At 52.0% G+C, this 15,373-nt stretch overlaps 1 protein-coding gene across 1 annotated transcript in view; it reads left to right on the top strand.

Annotated features, from left to right (window-relative positions):
- Positions 1 to 1,175: 1,175 nt before the first annotated feature.
- Positions 1,176 to 15,373, top strand: part of PPFIBP1 (PTPRF interacting protein, binding protein 1 (liprin beta 1)) — a gene marked incomplete at its 5' end in the record, with an annotated part of 15,103 nt that continues 905 nt past the window's right edge. Inside the window, 11 exons of the mRNA XM_010152493.1 lie at positions 1,176 to 1,347; positions 5,251 to 5,392; positions 5,649 to 5,777; positions 6,204 to 6,354; positions 8,014 to 8,125; positions 8,252 to 8,340; positions 11,528 to 11,650; positions 12,717 to 12,842; positions 13,664 to 13,852; positions 14,379 to 14,558; positions 14,883 to 14,948. Coding sequence (XP_010150795.1) covers positions 1,176 to 1,347; positions 5,251 to 5,392; positions 5,649 to 5,777; positions 6,204 to 6,354; positions 8,014 to 8,125; positions 8,252 to 8,340; positions 11,528 to 11,650; positions 12,717 to 12,842; positions 13,664 to 13,852; positions 14,379 to 14,558; positions 14,883 to 14,948 — 1,479 coding nt within the window. The remainder of the gene's footprint in view (positions 1,348 to 5,250; positions 5,393 to 5,648; positions 5,778 to 6,203; positions 6,355 to 8,013; positions 8,126 to 8,251; positions 8,341 to 11,527; positions 11,651 to 12,716; positions 12,843 to 13,663; positions 13,853 to 14,378; positions 14,559 to 14,882; positions 14,949 to 15,373) is intronic.

Below are 15,373 nucleotides of genomic sequence, written 5' to 3'. Positions count from 1 at the left end.
GGCGCCGAAGGGCTCGGTGCGCGCGGTTGGGGCACGCGGTTCCGGCGGGGGGGGGGAGTAGCAGACCCGCAGACAGGCTAGCGAGGAGCGTATGATGGTTGTCACCATCGCTTCAGCGTCAGGCTTCGTGTCTCGCACGTTCTCGTCTCCTCACACGTGGGTTATCCTTCAGTCTGGTTGAGCATAAGGTTGCTAACGTGGAGCATAAACTGAGCTAAGCTAATGTTTCCCCCACGTGTTCTACCACTAGGTAATTAGCAAAGCTAACCATTAAGTATTTTACTGACTCTGTAATTACCTTTGATTAGTGTCTCTTTAAAAAGCTTTGGCTTTCCAAACTGTCTTCTGTGAGTAGCAACTGTGTTCCGAAAGAGCCCGTCAGTGCAGAACAGTTACCCTGCGGTACCGTATGGCCGTAGTTTGCGTGCAGCAGTTACTACCTGTAGGAAGACGTGAGCAGAGACAACATACCGCTGATACCACTCACTGGGTGAATGCTGTATCCATCTGGCAAAAGCCAGAGGTTCCTGTTTGGATTGTGAACGGGTTTGCTTCCTCCTCCTTTTAAGAAGACGGTGAAACAACCACAAGGCTCAAACTTCTGCTTTAAGTTGGTTAGCTGGTGTGTCTGATGTCTGTCCTGGCATCCTTACTTAATTTCCTCTCAGCTTTGGCAGCAAACATAGTTAATTAATCCATTAATTCTGAAATGGCAGAGCAGTGATGGGCAGAAGGGGCTGTCTGACACTTGGCAGAGAACCCATATACTGTCCCTCTTTACTTCCCAGTGCCCTTAAGGCTGTCTGGGGAGACAGAAAACCTGGAAAGCTGGAAAAGTTCCAAATCCTCCAGGAATGTATTTTTTTACCTTTCCTATACCTGTAAGCCAGACATGCCAAAAGTGAGAAACTTCTTAAAATATGTTACTCTTAAAAGATGGTGATGGTAATCGTGGGCTCCGAATGTGTTCAAATTAAGACCGTTACGTTTTCATCCATGGCTTTTGTTTTCCTCTCTGTTCATGTTTTCCTCTGTGGCTTCTGCATTCTCTTTTCTTGTGGTAACAAATGAAAGTGACTCTCCAGATCTCTCTGTCAGCAGTCACTTTGCAGTCTCCCTCAACGAGCCTTTTCCAGTTCCCTGACACTGAATCTTTATTTTCCTGACTCGAGCAGGTTAAACCTCCTGTGGAAGGTAGTAATTTCGCGACTCTGCCTCCGAAGTCTCCTTCTCATGCTGGCATAGGCGACGAGGATAGCTTTGGTACCCGTAAAGCCAGATCTTCATTTGGACGAGGCTTTTTCAAGATAAAAAATAACAAGAGGACCGCGAGTGCCCCCAATCTGGGTAGGTATCACGCACCTGCGTGCAGATTCTGTGTGTTTTGAACAAGGGTCTTAACAGCTGCAACTGTCTTAAGAAGCAGAAAGGCCAGCCTTAGTCTCACCGTGACTTGATGGCACTTCTCTGGGTAGAATGTTTGGAAAATAACAAACAGCAACAAGAAAAAACAACAGAAGAAAAAACTCATAATGAAGTATATGATCCGTATCAACCTCTGCTGTGGTATCTTCCCTGGGCCCTTATAGTGAATCACTGCTGTTTTGAAATGCTGGCTGCCTGGCAGTAGTTCACGCGTGGGATTTGTCAGCTTTTTTTTACCCCTGGCTCCATCCTCAGTTTGTCTTTCGTAAGATTTTTCACATGTGCAGGATTGAGGCAGCAGCACTCAGTCTTTATTTTCTGTGTATTTAAGCAGCCTTACAAAAGAGAGAGTGACAACAGGAACAGGATTGACAAGTTACTCAAGCTCACGTTTATTTTTGGACCTGTAAGGAAGTGGGGTTGTTTTGGTGTTGTCGATGACATTTGCACGTGACAAAGAAATAAACAAAATGTTCCGCTTAATGCGGAAGTCGCTGTGGCCACCAGCTGAAATCCTGCTTGCATTCACTGCTCTGCTGTAGCAGTCTTCCCACTGCTGCAGTTCAAGCATCCGGTGGGTCTGGGCATCCCACCTGCTGCCATTCGTCTGAAGGTTTTGGCTTGCATGGGATCTAGGAATTTAGCCTTGTCTCTCAGAAGCCTGAAGGGGGATAGCTTCTGCTTTGTGGAGCACAAGAGTCTCCTGTTCTTACTTAATGACATGTTTTTTACTCTTATTCAAAAGAAACAACGTACCTATGCATTTATTATATACTGCCCATGTTTTCCTGCGGCACACAGCGTGGGAACTTGCTGGCTTACTTGGCACAGATGTACGGACTGTTCTGGGAGTCTGACTCTTTGCTTTGGTGTATTCCATGTGTGTAATCACTTGTTTCATCCGGAAATCGATTCGTCTGACAAAGCAGAGTACTTGTGGCTGTCGTAAAGGGTGGGAAGATGGGCCATCTAGAGCAGGGTCCTGTGAGTAAGGGATTTATGTTACGCAGATTTCAGTGCTTCCATTGGTAAAGCTGGTGGCCAGATACTTTGCCACCTCACGGGAGGCCACGCGTGTCACGTGCCCAGCGTGTCACGGAGACAGTGACCTCCCTGCACCAAAGTGACTGCGGTGCCGTTTTACCCTCCCTACCGTAGACTTGTACTGCATTTCCTTTTTGTGAGAGAGGCATTAACAGTGAATTGGTAATCCTAATCTGTGCGTGAATTCAGTGTTGCATGTAGTGTGTCTCGTGTACCGCCCTCCTCTGTCTTGTATTTTGCCCATGTAAGTTTTGAACTGTGTTTTACCTTGTCCCTCTGCGTGTTCTCTCCCGTTGGGCTGCGTGTGGTTACGCGCGTTGTTCGGATGTCTGAAGATCGCAGTCGAAGTGCGAGTGCACCTACTTTAGGTACGGTAATCCTGCATGTCTGCCGGTACCAGCGCTGTGCTGCGACTGCTGCTAACAGCCCGTTATGGCCACGCACTTTGCAAACGACAACTAGACACCAGAGCTCTGCCTCCAAACTTTTCACTCATCCCTAAAAGGAGTTGCCGTGTAACATCTGCCCTCTTGCTCAGAGTCGGCTGCGCCATCGCTCGGTAACTGCTACTAATGAGAGAGATTGCGGGTTAATTTGCAGAGACCTTTGCCGTAACTTTGAGCGCAAAGTTACCCACAGAGCCAGGTACCGGGGGAGGATCGGTGACGTTGAAATACCACAGGCGCCTTTGTGCTGTCGTCTGTCCTGGAGCCCCTGGAAGAGCAAGGAACGAGGCGTATTTCCCAGGCATTCACTTAGGGGAGTTCTGGGGGGAAGGATACGTAACTCCTCTTCTGAGTTGCGGTTATATTTATCATATAATAACCGAAGGAGAAATAATTGGGGCGGATGGAGCCATTCACGCGGGAAGAACCAGTCCTGTGGTGTGAGCGTTCCCTGGGTGGATCTGGCAAGGTGAGGCCGGCAGGCCCCTGCCTGAGCAAGCAGAGCTGTGTCAGTCGGGGCGGTTGTACAGGCGCCCGGCGTGCCCATCGCTGACGGAGAGACCGAGTCCTGGGCCCTCTTCGTTCCCCACGGAGCCCCTTAAATGTTGGGTGTTCCACAGGGCGGTGTGGGTATGTGAGAGGGAGTGAGGCACAAGGAGCAAACGTTGCAATACCCGCAAATCTCTGCTGCTAATGCACCCAACCTCGTCCTGGCATTCTCTCTCTAGAAGGCTGTTTAAATGTGGTTTTTCTAAGCTAGCACTTTTTCTTACACGGGTAAAGCCCAAACCCCAGGTGCAGAAGCCTGGTTCGGCATCAGTGCTGTCTCTGCTGGCAGGATCCAGATTCAAGTCCAGGCTGGATGAGGGCTTGGGGAAACCTGGCCTAGTGGATTTTTTTGGGTTGGAACTGGATGGGCTTTAAGGTCCCTTCCAACCCAAACCATTCTGTGATTCTATGATCCCCATATGCAACAGCGGTCAGACCAGGGCACCCAGAAATAATCTTTTATGTGACCTTGTTGCTCCACTGCCAGCTTTAACCTCTAAAGCATCGGTGGAAAACGGGATGTGGTCAGGTGTATTCTGGCTGAACCATCGGAACTCTGCCCGGCAGAAAGACACGGCGGTGAAGCCCGCACTTTGCTGTGGGTGGCACGTTGTGGCCGCCTCGGCCTTCACGCTGTGGCCTGAAACCACACGTCCCGGCCGTATATGCTCTACCTTGGTTCACGTAATGTGTTCGGGTTTCCCCTGGAAGTCTGAGAGTCCGTTTCAAAAGGAAATGGTGGTCGTCCAATTGCACAGCCCTGTTAAAAGATGGTGAAAGTGGTTACAGGCCTGACCGTCAGCCTGCTGCAGGCCACTTGGCTGCCACCGCTTCACCTGAGCAGGCTCGTGCTGTCACTGTCCCCCGCGAGTAGGTGGCATCAACTCCACGTGGTAGTTTTATGCAGCTCTCTGGCACTTGCTGGCACACCTCTGCTTACGTAGCCTGGTAGATACTGCAATTCTGTTAGTTTTCTTTTTAATTGTGATCTTAAAATGGTTTTCTTTCTCGTTAGTTTAGCTTTTACTAAACTATCTCGTGACAACTTCCCTTCTGGGGACAGGAGCCCTTAGGTTTGTTGTCATAGAAAACAACAGCTCAGAGGAAAGATTTAATGCTTTTAGAGTGGGTGGTGATGTGTAGGGTCTCTAACCAGAGGTGCCTTGTGCATCACCCAGAAGATCTCATTCAGACAGAGCCTGAACTCCCCGGCGTTTCACTGCAAAGCAACAGAATATTCCACAGTTTGCAGAAGTGAGGGGAAAGGGCCCTCCTGCTCCTGGGGCAGGAGGAGTTCCTTGTTGTTGGAAATTCCTGGATGAGGGACTTAGGGGATACTGCAGCTTATTAGGAAAGATGCCTGCAGGGAAATTATTTATTTTTCTGTGCTTTGGGGACTCCTGGTTTGGTCCCCTGACACGGCACCTAATTGTTCCTGGGCATCCATATGGCTTGGATCTGTCTGTGAAAGGACTGCTAGAGCACTCCCCGAGGAAGGGTAAACTTGGGATTTGAATCAGTTCACCGACTGATTCACAGGGTGGGTTTTTTCCCCACCTTGGATGCACTTAACCGGTGCAGAGCACTCCCTCGGAGTGTTCCCAGTCAGGCTCGTGAAGGAGGAGGAACACATGTTGTTTCTCCTGGATTTTCCCATTCCTCTTTGCCCCATTTTTTTTAACGTGATGGCTCTCAGTGATTTTAGGAAGAGTCATTCCCGAGTCCAGGAGTTTGTGTGTACAGTCCTGCACGAATGAGTCTTGATGAGGCTTTTGCTTTCTAATAGCTGAAACGGAGAAAGGATCTGCAGATCACTTGGATCTGGCTGGCTTGCCCCCTCGCCCTAAAGAAACAGATAGTCTACAGATGACTCCACCTTCTCCAGATTCCAAGAAAAAGGCCAGAGGGATCAAGAAGTTGTTTGGCAAGTAAGTAAGAGATGAGAAGTGACCGTTCTCCAGAGCTGGGGCTTGCATGGGGTTTTGCTGGGAACACATCTGCCCTTTTTCCCCCCCTGACCTGTCGCTCCATGGGTTACTGTCTCAAGTGGCATTTGAGGGAGCTCAGAGCAGGTCAGTGGCGGGTGGAGGAAGAGCTACAAGCCCCCTCCGGAGATCTTACGGGTTGCAGTAGTAGAAGCATGCCTTTTCCTCAGCCAAACGTGAATCTGCTTTCTTCCTTTAGACTGAAAAGAAGCCAGTCCACCACCTTCAACCCAGACGACATGTCCGAGACGGAGTTCAAAAGAGGCGGGACACGGGCAACGGCGGGGCCACGGCTGGGCTGGTCGCGAGACCTGGGGCAGTCCCACAAGTAAGCCGAGTGGTGCGAGGTGTGCCGGTGCCTGCCTTCCCGGCAGCTCCGAGCGAGCACGAGCTCCAGAGGAGAAGCGCGGTGCCAAATGAAACGTCCCCTCTCCTGGCAAATGGAAGCAGGCGGATCCAGGCCGTTTCCTCCCATGAGAGATGGTCTTTGCAGGGTTGAGGTTTATCGTGATAGTGGCAGGAGATCAGCAGCCATCAGTGCTTCGTGGTGCTGGCAGTTTAGAAATAGAGACACCCTCTGCCTCCCCAGGCTCACCTAACAGCGAGGGTGAGACGCATTCTCCCACGGAGATTGTCCCAACTCCCACAGGATACTCATGTAGTCTGCTTAGGTTTTGGTTTAATCGTTGGGTATGAGACTAGGAGATGTGAGGCGTGGGATTTATCAGTCTGTCTTTGGTAAAATCTTCTGTAGTGAGCTGGACATGCCATTCGCAAAGTGGACGAAGGAGCAGGTTTGCAGCTGGCTCCAGGACCAGGGGCTGGGCTCTTACATTAGCCATGGCAAACACTGGATACTGTCTGGGCAAACGCTTCTGCAGGCTTCTCAGCAGGATCTGGAAAAGGTGAGAAATACTGGAAACACTGCTTTCAATTGAACATACAAAAAATTGCTGTTTCTTGGCATGTTAATCGTGTCTGTAAGGTGCATCGAGTAAAGAAGAAAAATTAAAAATGTCAGTTTTTAAAATTTTTGGCATCCGCAGCAATGCCAAGTACGTTTCTTGGTAGCTGAAGTTTTATAGAAGTGTCATGAAACGAATAATTACAAATATGTGGTTTAACTTCATTAACATCCGAATCGGCTATGCCGCTTTAAAACCCGCGCATGAGAGTGCCTCGTTATCACACACGTGTGTAGACGTGTTAGCGCCTGTGTCAAATATGTGGTTTAACTTCATTAACGTCCGAATCGGCTACGCCGCTTTAAAACCCGCACACGAGAGTGCCTCGTTACCACACGTGTGTAGACGCGTTAGCACCTGTGCGTGGTACAAGCCTGTGTGGGAGAGGTGTAAAAGCTGCTGGTTTGGTCTGCTTTCTGCCCGTTTTACACAGAGGAACGATGGTTTGTTACACATGAGGGTGATCCCTTTGTCCTAGTACCGTTTACATCTTGTTTTCTAAAACTAGCAACGTTACAAGTTTTGCCTCAATCTATACTTTGTAGCCACAGTGTTTGCTAACATTTGGATTTTCGACTTCTAAAAATCACTGTCCTCACCAAACAGTAGCCCTGTTTTCTCAGTGAGGGAGTGAGCTAACTCAGGGTTGTAGTTACACTACAACCAGAATAAGAAAAGCACCACAGGGACGTAGTGACATCTAATAATGTTATCAGAGGTAAGATTAACGAGCAAGCACTGGTGAAGGTGTGTGTGGGATGGAAGAGAGCCTGCAATGGCTGCACTGGCAACTAAACTGGGGAAGGTGTTCTGCATTTGGAAGTATTAATAGATTTGGGCAATTCCTAGGACCTTCATGTGCTCTTAATGAAATAATTGTTCTAACCTTACCTGCCGAAGGGCAGGGGAAGGAAGTAGTCCATCAAGTATTTTTCTGAATGCTAACGTGTTTTATACTGTGGGTTGGGGTTTTTTTTAACCTGTTATGAGAATGTTGTGGCTGACATTTTCATAGAATCACAGAATGGTTTGGGTTGGAATGGACCATAAAGCCCATCCCGTTCCAACCCCCCTGCCATGGGCAGGGACACCTTCCACTAGACCAGGTTGCTCCAAGCCTCATCCAGCCTGGCCTTGGACACTTCCAGGGATGGGGCATCCACAGCTTCTCTGGGCAACCTGTCCCAGCGCCTCCCCACCCTCTCCGGGAAGAACTTCTTCCTGATATCTAATCTAAACCTCCCCACTTTCAATTTAAACCCGTTACCCCTTGTCCTGTCACTACAGGCCCTTGTCAAAAGTCCCCCCCAGCTTCCTGGTAGCCCCTTCAGGTACTGGAAGGTGCTATAAGGTCTCCGTTTTCATTCAGTTTGCAATCCAGCACATTTTAGAATGAATCCACCACAGTGCGTGGGCCTTTCCCCAGTGCTGAACACGTGCTGAAATGATGCTGATCTCCAGCAAATAGAGGAGACACCAGCCAGGTCACCAGCAAGTGACACCATGCAGTGGGACTCGCTGAAACCGTTTGTAACTCAGCAGGGGGAGAAATAAAGTACAGTGCTGTCTCTAGGTTTGCTGCTTCCCTTCCTTTCACAGGAGCTTGGGATAAAGCACCCGTTGCATCGGAAGAAGCTTCAGCTTGCTCTGCAGGCACTCGGGTCTGAAGAGGAAAACAATCACGGAAAACTGGATTACCACTGGGTTACCAGTAAGATTTAATTACGTGCTGAAGCCGCAGCTGTTGATAGGGGTTCCCCCTATTTTGGGACTCAGGGGGTGGGAATACTGCTAACTGGTGCCACCACACCAACCTGAGTGCCTGTCTCTGCCTTAGGGTGGCTGGATGACATCGGCCTCCCCCAGTACAAGACGCAGTTCGATGAGGGCAAGGTGGACGGCCGAATGCTCCATTACATGAGCGTGGTGAGTGAATGGCCCTTCTTTTCCTGACGTCTTGTTGGGGTTCGTAGTTTCTCCCCGCCTCAGTGCACGCTGGCGTACCTCCCGATAGCCCGCCAAAGACCGTGTGGGACTAGAGAGACCCCTCCTGCTCCTTTGGGGTCGTTTTGCCAGTGGCATCAACCTGGTTTGCACTCCTTAGCACCAGGACCACCTAGGGACTGCAAATAGGGTAGATTCACCCTACCACGCACCTCTGCAAGCAGCCTCTTGCCAAGTTCACCCCCTCTCAGCCTCCCCCAGGCCTTCCCCCCACAGCAGCCCTGGCCCCAGACAAACATACCCTCCTGCCCCTGTTGTAAGGGTGGGAGAGAGACAGCCAGCTGTGGCGGGAGAGGAGGCACTGCCACCAGCCACCATCACCAACCTTCTTCCCCTCGGCCCTCCCGCGTGAGCCAAATCCCGGCCGGTCCCACAAGCAGCCGGCTTGTGGGGTGCAGGAGGGGATCTGCAGCTGCTTGGGTGGGTCTCGTGTCACAGCCAGCCGTTCTGGGGTCCCTTATGGGCATCTTGTGGGATCCAGCGTGCACGAGGAGCCGATCACAGCTGGATGTAGCTCCCTAGAGCAGAAAGCACCGTGTGGAGGTCGGCAGGCCGACTGAGCGTTACACGGCGCCTCTGGTGAAAGCTTTCGAAAGGAACGTGAAGGTGGCACGTGGCCATTGTCTGCCCGTACGAGTTTTGCCCCAGACGACTGGATCTATGGAAAGGAAGCCCAAGTTGGAGCTTACTCTTCCTTCCTTCTGCTGCATCACAGAGGCTGCACCTATGGGCACGTAGTGCACCGCCGATACAGGCTTGGATAGCTAAAGCTACCCTGTGTCTCAGGAGAGTTTCTGACAACAACGTTAAAGCTGTTGCGTGGTTCCTACCTTGGGTCTTCACGTTTTCTGGATAGCTGAGGGGAGAAGGCAGAGGGAGGTCAGAGGTATCGCCGCTGCTAAAAGGATATGCCAGAACACCGTATGTCTCCGTGTGCTTCACCGCAGCCTTTAAGGGACCCCTTGAAACTGCAGTGAGTGTCCCGGCTTCAGCTAATAGCTGTGACCTGTAGAAAACAGGTTACTGCTCACCTGCAGGTATCTCCTCTATTCTTTCCAGCTTTCCAGATGGTATGTTAAGGTGGAACAGCAAACACAGGGAGCAAGAGGCAGGGCTCACGCAGGAGAACCGGGCAATCTTGTGCTTAGCTGTTGTGCACAACGCTGGTGTGCTCAGGCTGCGCTCTGAAGTGCGCAGAAGCGTGCAGATGCTGCGGGCGCAGTTCACGCACCCGGGCCTTTGCTCTTCGGGTTGTTATTAATTAATAGAAGCGGGTGAGTTTTTTCTTCAGTGAACGAACGTTCGGTCTGCTCACCTATTCATGTGGGTGCTTAGGAAGCGATTTCTCCTGAAGAAAATTGCGGTTTTAAGAGCCGACCTGTTTGAAAACAGGTTACCTTTAATAGCTTTTGCATAACATGTTTCATAGAATCATAGAATCACAGAATGGTTTGGGTTGGAAGGCACCTTAAAGATCATCCAGTTCCAACCCCCCTGCCACGGGCAGGGACACCTTCCACTAGACCAGGTTGCTCCAAGCCTCATCCAGCCTGGCCTTGGACACTTCCAGGGATGGGACATCCACAGCTTCTCTGGGCAACCTGTCCCAGTGCCTCACCACCCTCTCTGGGAAGAATTTCTTCCTGCTATCTAATCTAAACCTCCCTGATTTCAATTTGTACCCATTACCCCGTGTCCTGTCACTACAGGCTCTTGTGAAAAGTCCTCTCCCAGCACCCTTGTAGCCCCTTCAGATACTGGACAGCTGCAATGAGGTCTCCTCGGAGCATTTCAAAATGCTTAGCACCGGCGTCAGCTCCCACTTGTCAGGTGAAGCCAACCAAGTGGGTTTCCTTTGTGGAAGGTCTCCGGTAAGATAAGCCCAGACCTTTGTTCTTCTCTGGAGACACAAGTGCGGACTGAGCATCGCCAGTATTCGTTTCTTCTCCATAACGAGAAGTCAGTCACACTCCTGTTCTCTCTTGAGCCGTGCTGTGGGCAGAGTAAAAGTTACCTTTTCACGCCATGTTTGCATGTATTTTCTACGCACTTTAGAGCAGCACTGGGAGGAGGCTCCATCTAACTCTCCTGCAAGACAAGCGCAGCGGAGGAACTGCAGCTGCTGCCCGGGACTAACCTGCCTCAGCTCCCTGGCGTGACTTTGCTGTTGAGTGCGTCCTGGTCAAATGCTGAATCCGTGCTGCCCACATAGGGTGGTTTGGTGTTTGTGTCCTTTAGTTTTTAAGTCTTGGATATCCGGTGCCAGGAGGTTCTGCTGAGTTTGATCTTGTGCTGGAAGACTTCACTGTATTACGTCCAGGAGCTGGGTAGCACCAGCAGGATTTTGTAACCTGTGAGCTTCATCTAAACCCTCTGTCTCCTTCACCATCATCCACCACATCTGTCCGGAGAGTTGAGCTCTCCTCGGGGGTTTGAAGGAGCCCTGAGTCCAAGAAGGAGAGGGAACTTTAGTGGAGCCAACCTCAAACTCCCGCTTGCCACCGTAGTCGTGAAGGGGGAAAACTCCTCTCTCACGGCTCCTGATGTCCAAAAGCTACCTGCCCCGCTGCAGGCAGTCTCTGTGCCCCGTGGCCAGTGCAGAGAGAGGGGTGCTGTGAGGCACCGTCTCGTTCCTCGCCGTGGCGTGGGTTGTTCTGCGACTGCTCTCCACCGGTGGGAGCCCGAACTGCCGGTCTGCGCGAGCTCTCACGTAGCTTCCCCGTGGGATGAATGGTTAAGTCAAAAGACGTGAGGATGGAGCTTTTGGGGAAAGAGCCAGCTGCTCTTGTACCACCGATGTGTCGCAGGCCGGAGCGTGGCTGTGCCTCGGCAGGCTCTTGTCCTGCCACGTTCCCCGTGGAAGGCACAGCCGGTTTCCCCTGCGGCGCCTTGTGGCAGAGCCAGCCTTCGGGCTGCCCGTGCCTCCAGCCTGCTCCCGTGGCCTGTGTGAGCGGGGTTGATGTTGATCACGTGTCTCACGTATTAAAATCTTACCCTCGAATGTGTCAGACGTGCCGTTTTCAGCCAGAATCCGAACCAGCCTCCTCCAGTCGGGTGCTGGTTCCACCTCTGAGCACGTTTGTGTTAACTCCCCCTTCCTCCTCGGCAGGATGACTTGCTGTCCTTGAAAGTTGTCAGCGTCCTCCACCACCTCAGCATCAAAAGAGCCATTCAGGTGTTGAGAATAAACAACTTTGAGCCCAACTGTCTGCGCAGGAGGCCGTCGGATGAGGTACTGCTTGGAGATGAAACTCTGAAGAGGAATGCTCTAGGGTTTTTCCCTGGTGTTTCAGATTAGTCCTGCTTGGCCCTCTCCTCCTGTCTCCTCCTTCCTATTTTACTCTGTTCCATTTGGCTTCCTTTTTCTGATGTTGTTCTTCCAAGTCTCGTGCCCTGCCATCACTACCTGGAACACCACTTTCTCTCCTCTACCTGCCATGGTCCCAGACTCGCGTCCCCTTGCCAGATCTCCCGCTCCTCTTCCTAGCCAAAGCTGGCTCAGAATCATAGAATAGAATCATAGAATGGTTAGGGTTGGAAGGGACCTTTAAAGATCATCTAGTTCCAACCCCCCTGCCATGGGCAGGGACACCTTCCACTAGACCAGGTTGCTCCAAGCCTCATCCAGCCTGGCCTTGGACACTTCCAGGGATGGGGCATCCACAGCTTCTCTGGGCAACCTGTCCCAGTGCCTCACCACCCTCTCTGGGAAGACTTTCTTCCTGACATCTAATCTAAACCTCCCTGATTTCAATTTATCCCCATTCCCCCTTGTCCTATCACTACAGGCTCTTGTAAAAAGTCCTCTCCCAGCACCCTTGTAGGCCCCCTTCAGATACTGGAAAGCTGCAATGAGGTCTCCTCGGAGCCTCCTCCAGGCTGAACAAGCCCAGTTCTCGCAGCCTTTCACATCAGGCTTAGTCCCTGATGTGCTGTCTGGAACGTAAATCGCCTTGAACTCAGCGGACTGCTGCCGTGAGTCTTGTGTAACTCCCTAGAAAATTGATGGCTGTGTCAAAACTTCCTGTGTAAAAGGAGCTCGGCTCTGTTGCCAGGGGTGAGGCTGCCATCAGTTTGTTCTGGAAGCAGTCTGTGCTGGGTAGGGCCATGGATGAGGAAGCAGCCCAGACTCTTGGATTTAGATTCCTGTATCTGCAGGAAAAGCGCAGCGGTCCATGGAGCCAGCTAAATTTTCGGTTCTACTGAGAGAAGTCGCAAGTGGTCCTAGTGCACGTAGGTTTCCATACAGGGTTGGGGCTGGGGCAGTCGCCGTAACCGCCTGTTCCTCCCGCTCACAGAACAACGTCACGCCTTCTGAGGTCACCCAGTGGACCAATCACCGTGTGATGGAGTGGCTGCGCTCCGTTGATCTGGCAGAGTACGCTCCTAATCTGCGGGGCAGCGGCGTGCACGGGGGGCTGATGGTAAGGCTTATTCCGTCTTAATTAAAAAAAAAAAATGCGGCTGAGGATGGCTGGAGCAAAGTTCCGGCGTTATCTTTGCCGCACACACCTTATCTTCTTACTCTGCTTGATAATAAATGGCCGTCAACATTTATTACCCGACGGTTTAAAGGACACACATGCCTTGGGACGGATTAGCGTGGGCAGCGATGGGTTCGAGTATCTGCATTCCCCTCACAGTTTGATCTGGGTGCGGCCTGTCCTGCGGTGCTGGGCACTGCTGTCCTGCTGCTAGACAGCCACCCTCTTCCTTCCCAGACCTCGATAGGGTTTTGTAAGGAAGGCTTGTTGCTGTTGTGAGATTTGTGATTTCAGTGTCAATCCAGGTTTGGTTTTAATTGCTCCAGCATCAGGTACTCCGGGCGAGAGCCTTACGGTGCAGGCGTTTGTTGTGGTGATTAAGGGCGATATCCCTGCTCCAGACAGTTTGTCTGTTTATTTTCCATCCTACCTCTGGCTACGTTTTCTAGCATTAAAGCGGAAAGTGGGTAAATATTTTGTGGCGGCTTCACACATTACATGAGTTAAGGGCGGATTTAGTTGCTTCTTACCTGCTGGTTTGTTTCTATTTTTAACTCAAGAAGGCAAGCCTGGAGGTAGCACTGTGTGAATCCTTAACCAGTCACCTCCCTTTCCTCCCTCTTTGTTGTATGTTCCATTAAAACCCAAGCCACCACCCCAAAGCAGCCTTAGGGAGCGACCGAGATAGGTGTCCCTGTCGGTGTCCTTGAGACCTCCTGGGCGGGTACGGGCTTCAGGATTCCCTGTGCTTTGACTGCCAGGTTTTGGAGCCTCGTTTCAACGTGGAAACCATGGCACAGCTGCTGAACATCCCACCCAACAAGACGCTGCTGAGACGGCACTTGGCCACTCATTTCAACCTCCTCATCGGGCAGGAGGCCCAGCAGCAGAAACGCGAAGCCATGGAGTCCCCGGACTACGTCCTCTTAACAGCGACTGCCAAAGTGAAGGTCGGTCGCTTGTCCCCGTCGGCGCGGGAGCTTCCGGGCAGGCGTTTCGGTCTCCGGTGTGCTGGCTTTAGCCGCGTTCGGAGGGCGGTTGGGTAAGAGAAGAGGGGCTGGCCGCTCGGGAAGGAAGCGCCAGAGCAGGACTCGGCAAACCTGGGCTTGGCGCTTCGTGTCTGCCACGAAGGCGCCACGTCTCGGCCTCTCATGGGTCGCGCTCGCACGCGTCCTGCCCTTCCGCCCGCGCTGGACGGTGTTTAGGATGGAGACTGCCTCTGACGGTCCGTGTGCTCGTGCTTTAACGCAGTGGGTTTCTCACCTCACTTGTGATCCGTTAACACTGGTAGAACGGGGGGATGCATCTCCTTCTTTGGGATGCAGTTACGGTGACACACAGCCAGGCAGGAGATCCTTGTTCAGGGGAGCAGCAGGGTTTGACCCTTCGTCGTTGAAACACGACGAGTTTTCAAGAGTAAGAGATCTGTGGATTCTTTGCTGACTCTCTAACTTCTTGTCAATTTTTACTTATAAGCCAAAGAAACTTGCCTTCAGCAATTTTGGGAGCCTGAGGAAGAAGAAGCAAGACGATGTGGAAGAGTACGTGTGTCCTATGGAGCTGGGGCGGGCGTCTGGAAGTGGGTCGAAGAAGGGGTTTAAGCCTGGCTTGGATATCCGAGTGTATGACGATGATGATTTGGACAGGCTGGAGCAGGTAAGGCAGTTGGAGCAGTTTGGAGCCCTCGGCTGTGCTGTCAGGTTTGATGGAAAACCCCCCTTTTCCCGGGGAAGCCTTCCTTTCGCTGTGGCCCGTGAAGGCCCTGACTTCCGTCGGTCACGCCGCACTAACAGGAGTGTCTCTCGGCCCGAGGAGGTTGGGGCTGCGCGTGGGGCGCCGTCGGGAGCTGAACCCCTCCCTCCCCGCGCTGACCCGTCGGGAGTAATCAAGGAGTTCCGTCACGTGCCGCCCTGCGTTGCCGCTCTGTCGTGGCGCGCGGTGGATGTGTTACTGATTCGTTACCCCGTTTTATTTTTGCAGATGGAAGATTCGGAAGGGACGGTGAGGCAAATAGGAGCGTTTTCTGAAGGCATCAACAACTTGACAGTAAGGCTCGCAAGCGGGCTCTGGGGAATAGGATCTCTGCTGGAAGAGGGGGGCGTGAGACTGCCCCGTCGCTAGCGGGAAATCCCGGGGCTGTTTAATGCAAATACACCAAGTCCGGCTTTTCTGCACTGTCCCTGGCTTGTCAGGCAGCTGAGTTTGTAGCTCTGGGGGCAGTGGCTTTGGTCGATGTTGGCGCGGGGCCAGAGCGTAATCTTGGGACAGAGCGGAGCACGGCTGTCTCCGAGGGCTGCAGTCTGTCAGATACCGTGTCAGTGGTGATGAGGCTTCGCTCCTCCCACACTAGGGGTTAGATGAGGCCCTTTGGGTTTTGTACAGGGACAAAGGGGAAAAGAAGAGCGAGCGGTTGAGGAAGATGTCCTGTGCTAGTGGGAAGGTTCCCCCAGCCGGTCGGGGTGACCCCTGGT

Source organism: Eurypyga helias, unplaced genomic scaffold (genome assembly GCF_000690775.1).
Source record: "Eurypyga helias isolate BGI_N326 unplaced genomic scaffold, ASM69077v1 scaffold25255, whole genome shotgun sequence".
Classification (NCBI taxonomy): Eukaryota; Metazoa; Chordata; class Aves; order Eurypygiformes; family Eurypygidae; genus Eurypyga; species Eurypyga helias.
The sequence above is the reverse complement of the archived record's forward strand: the minus strand, read 5'-3'. Positions and strand labels throughout refer to the sequence as shown.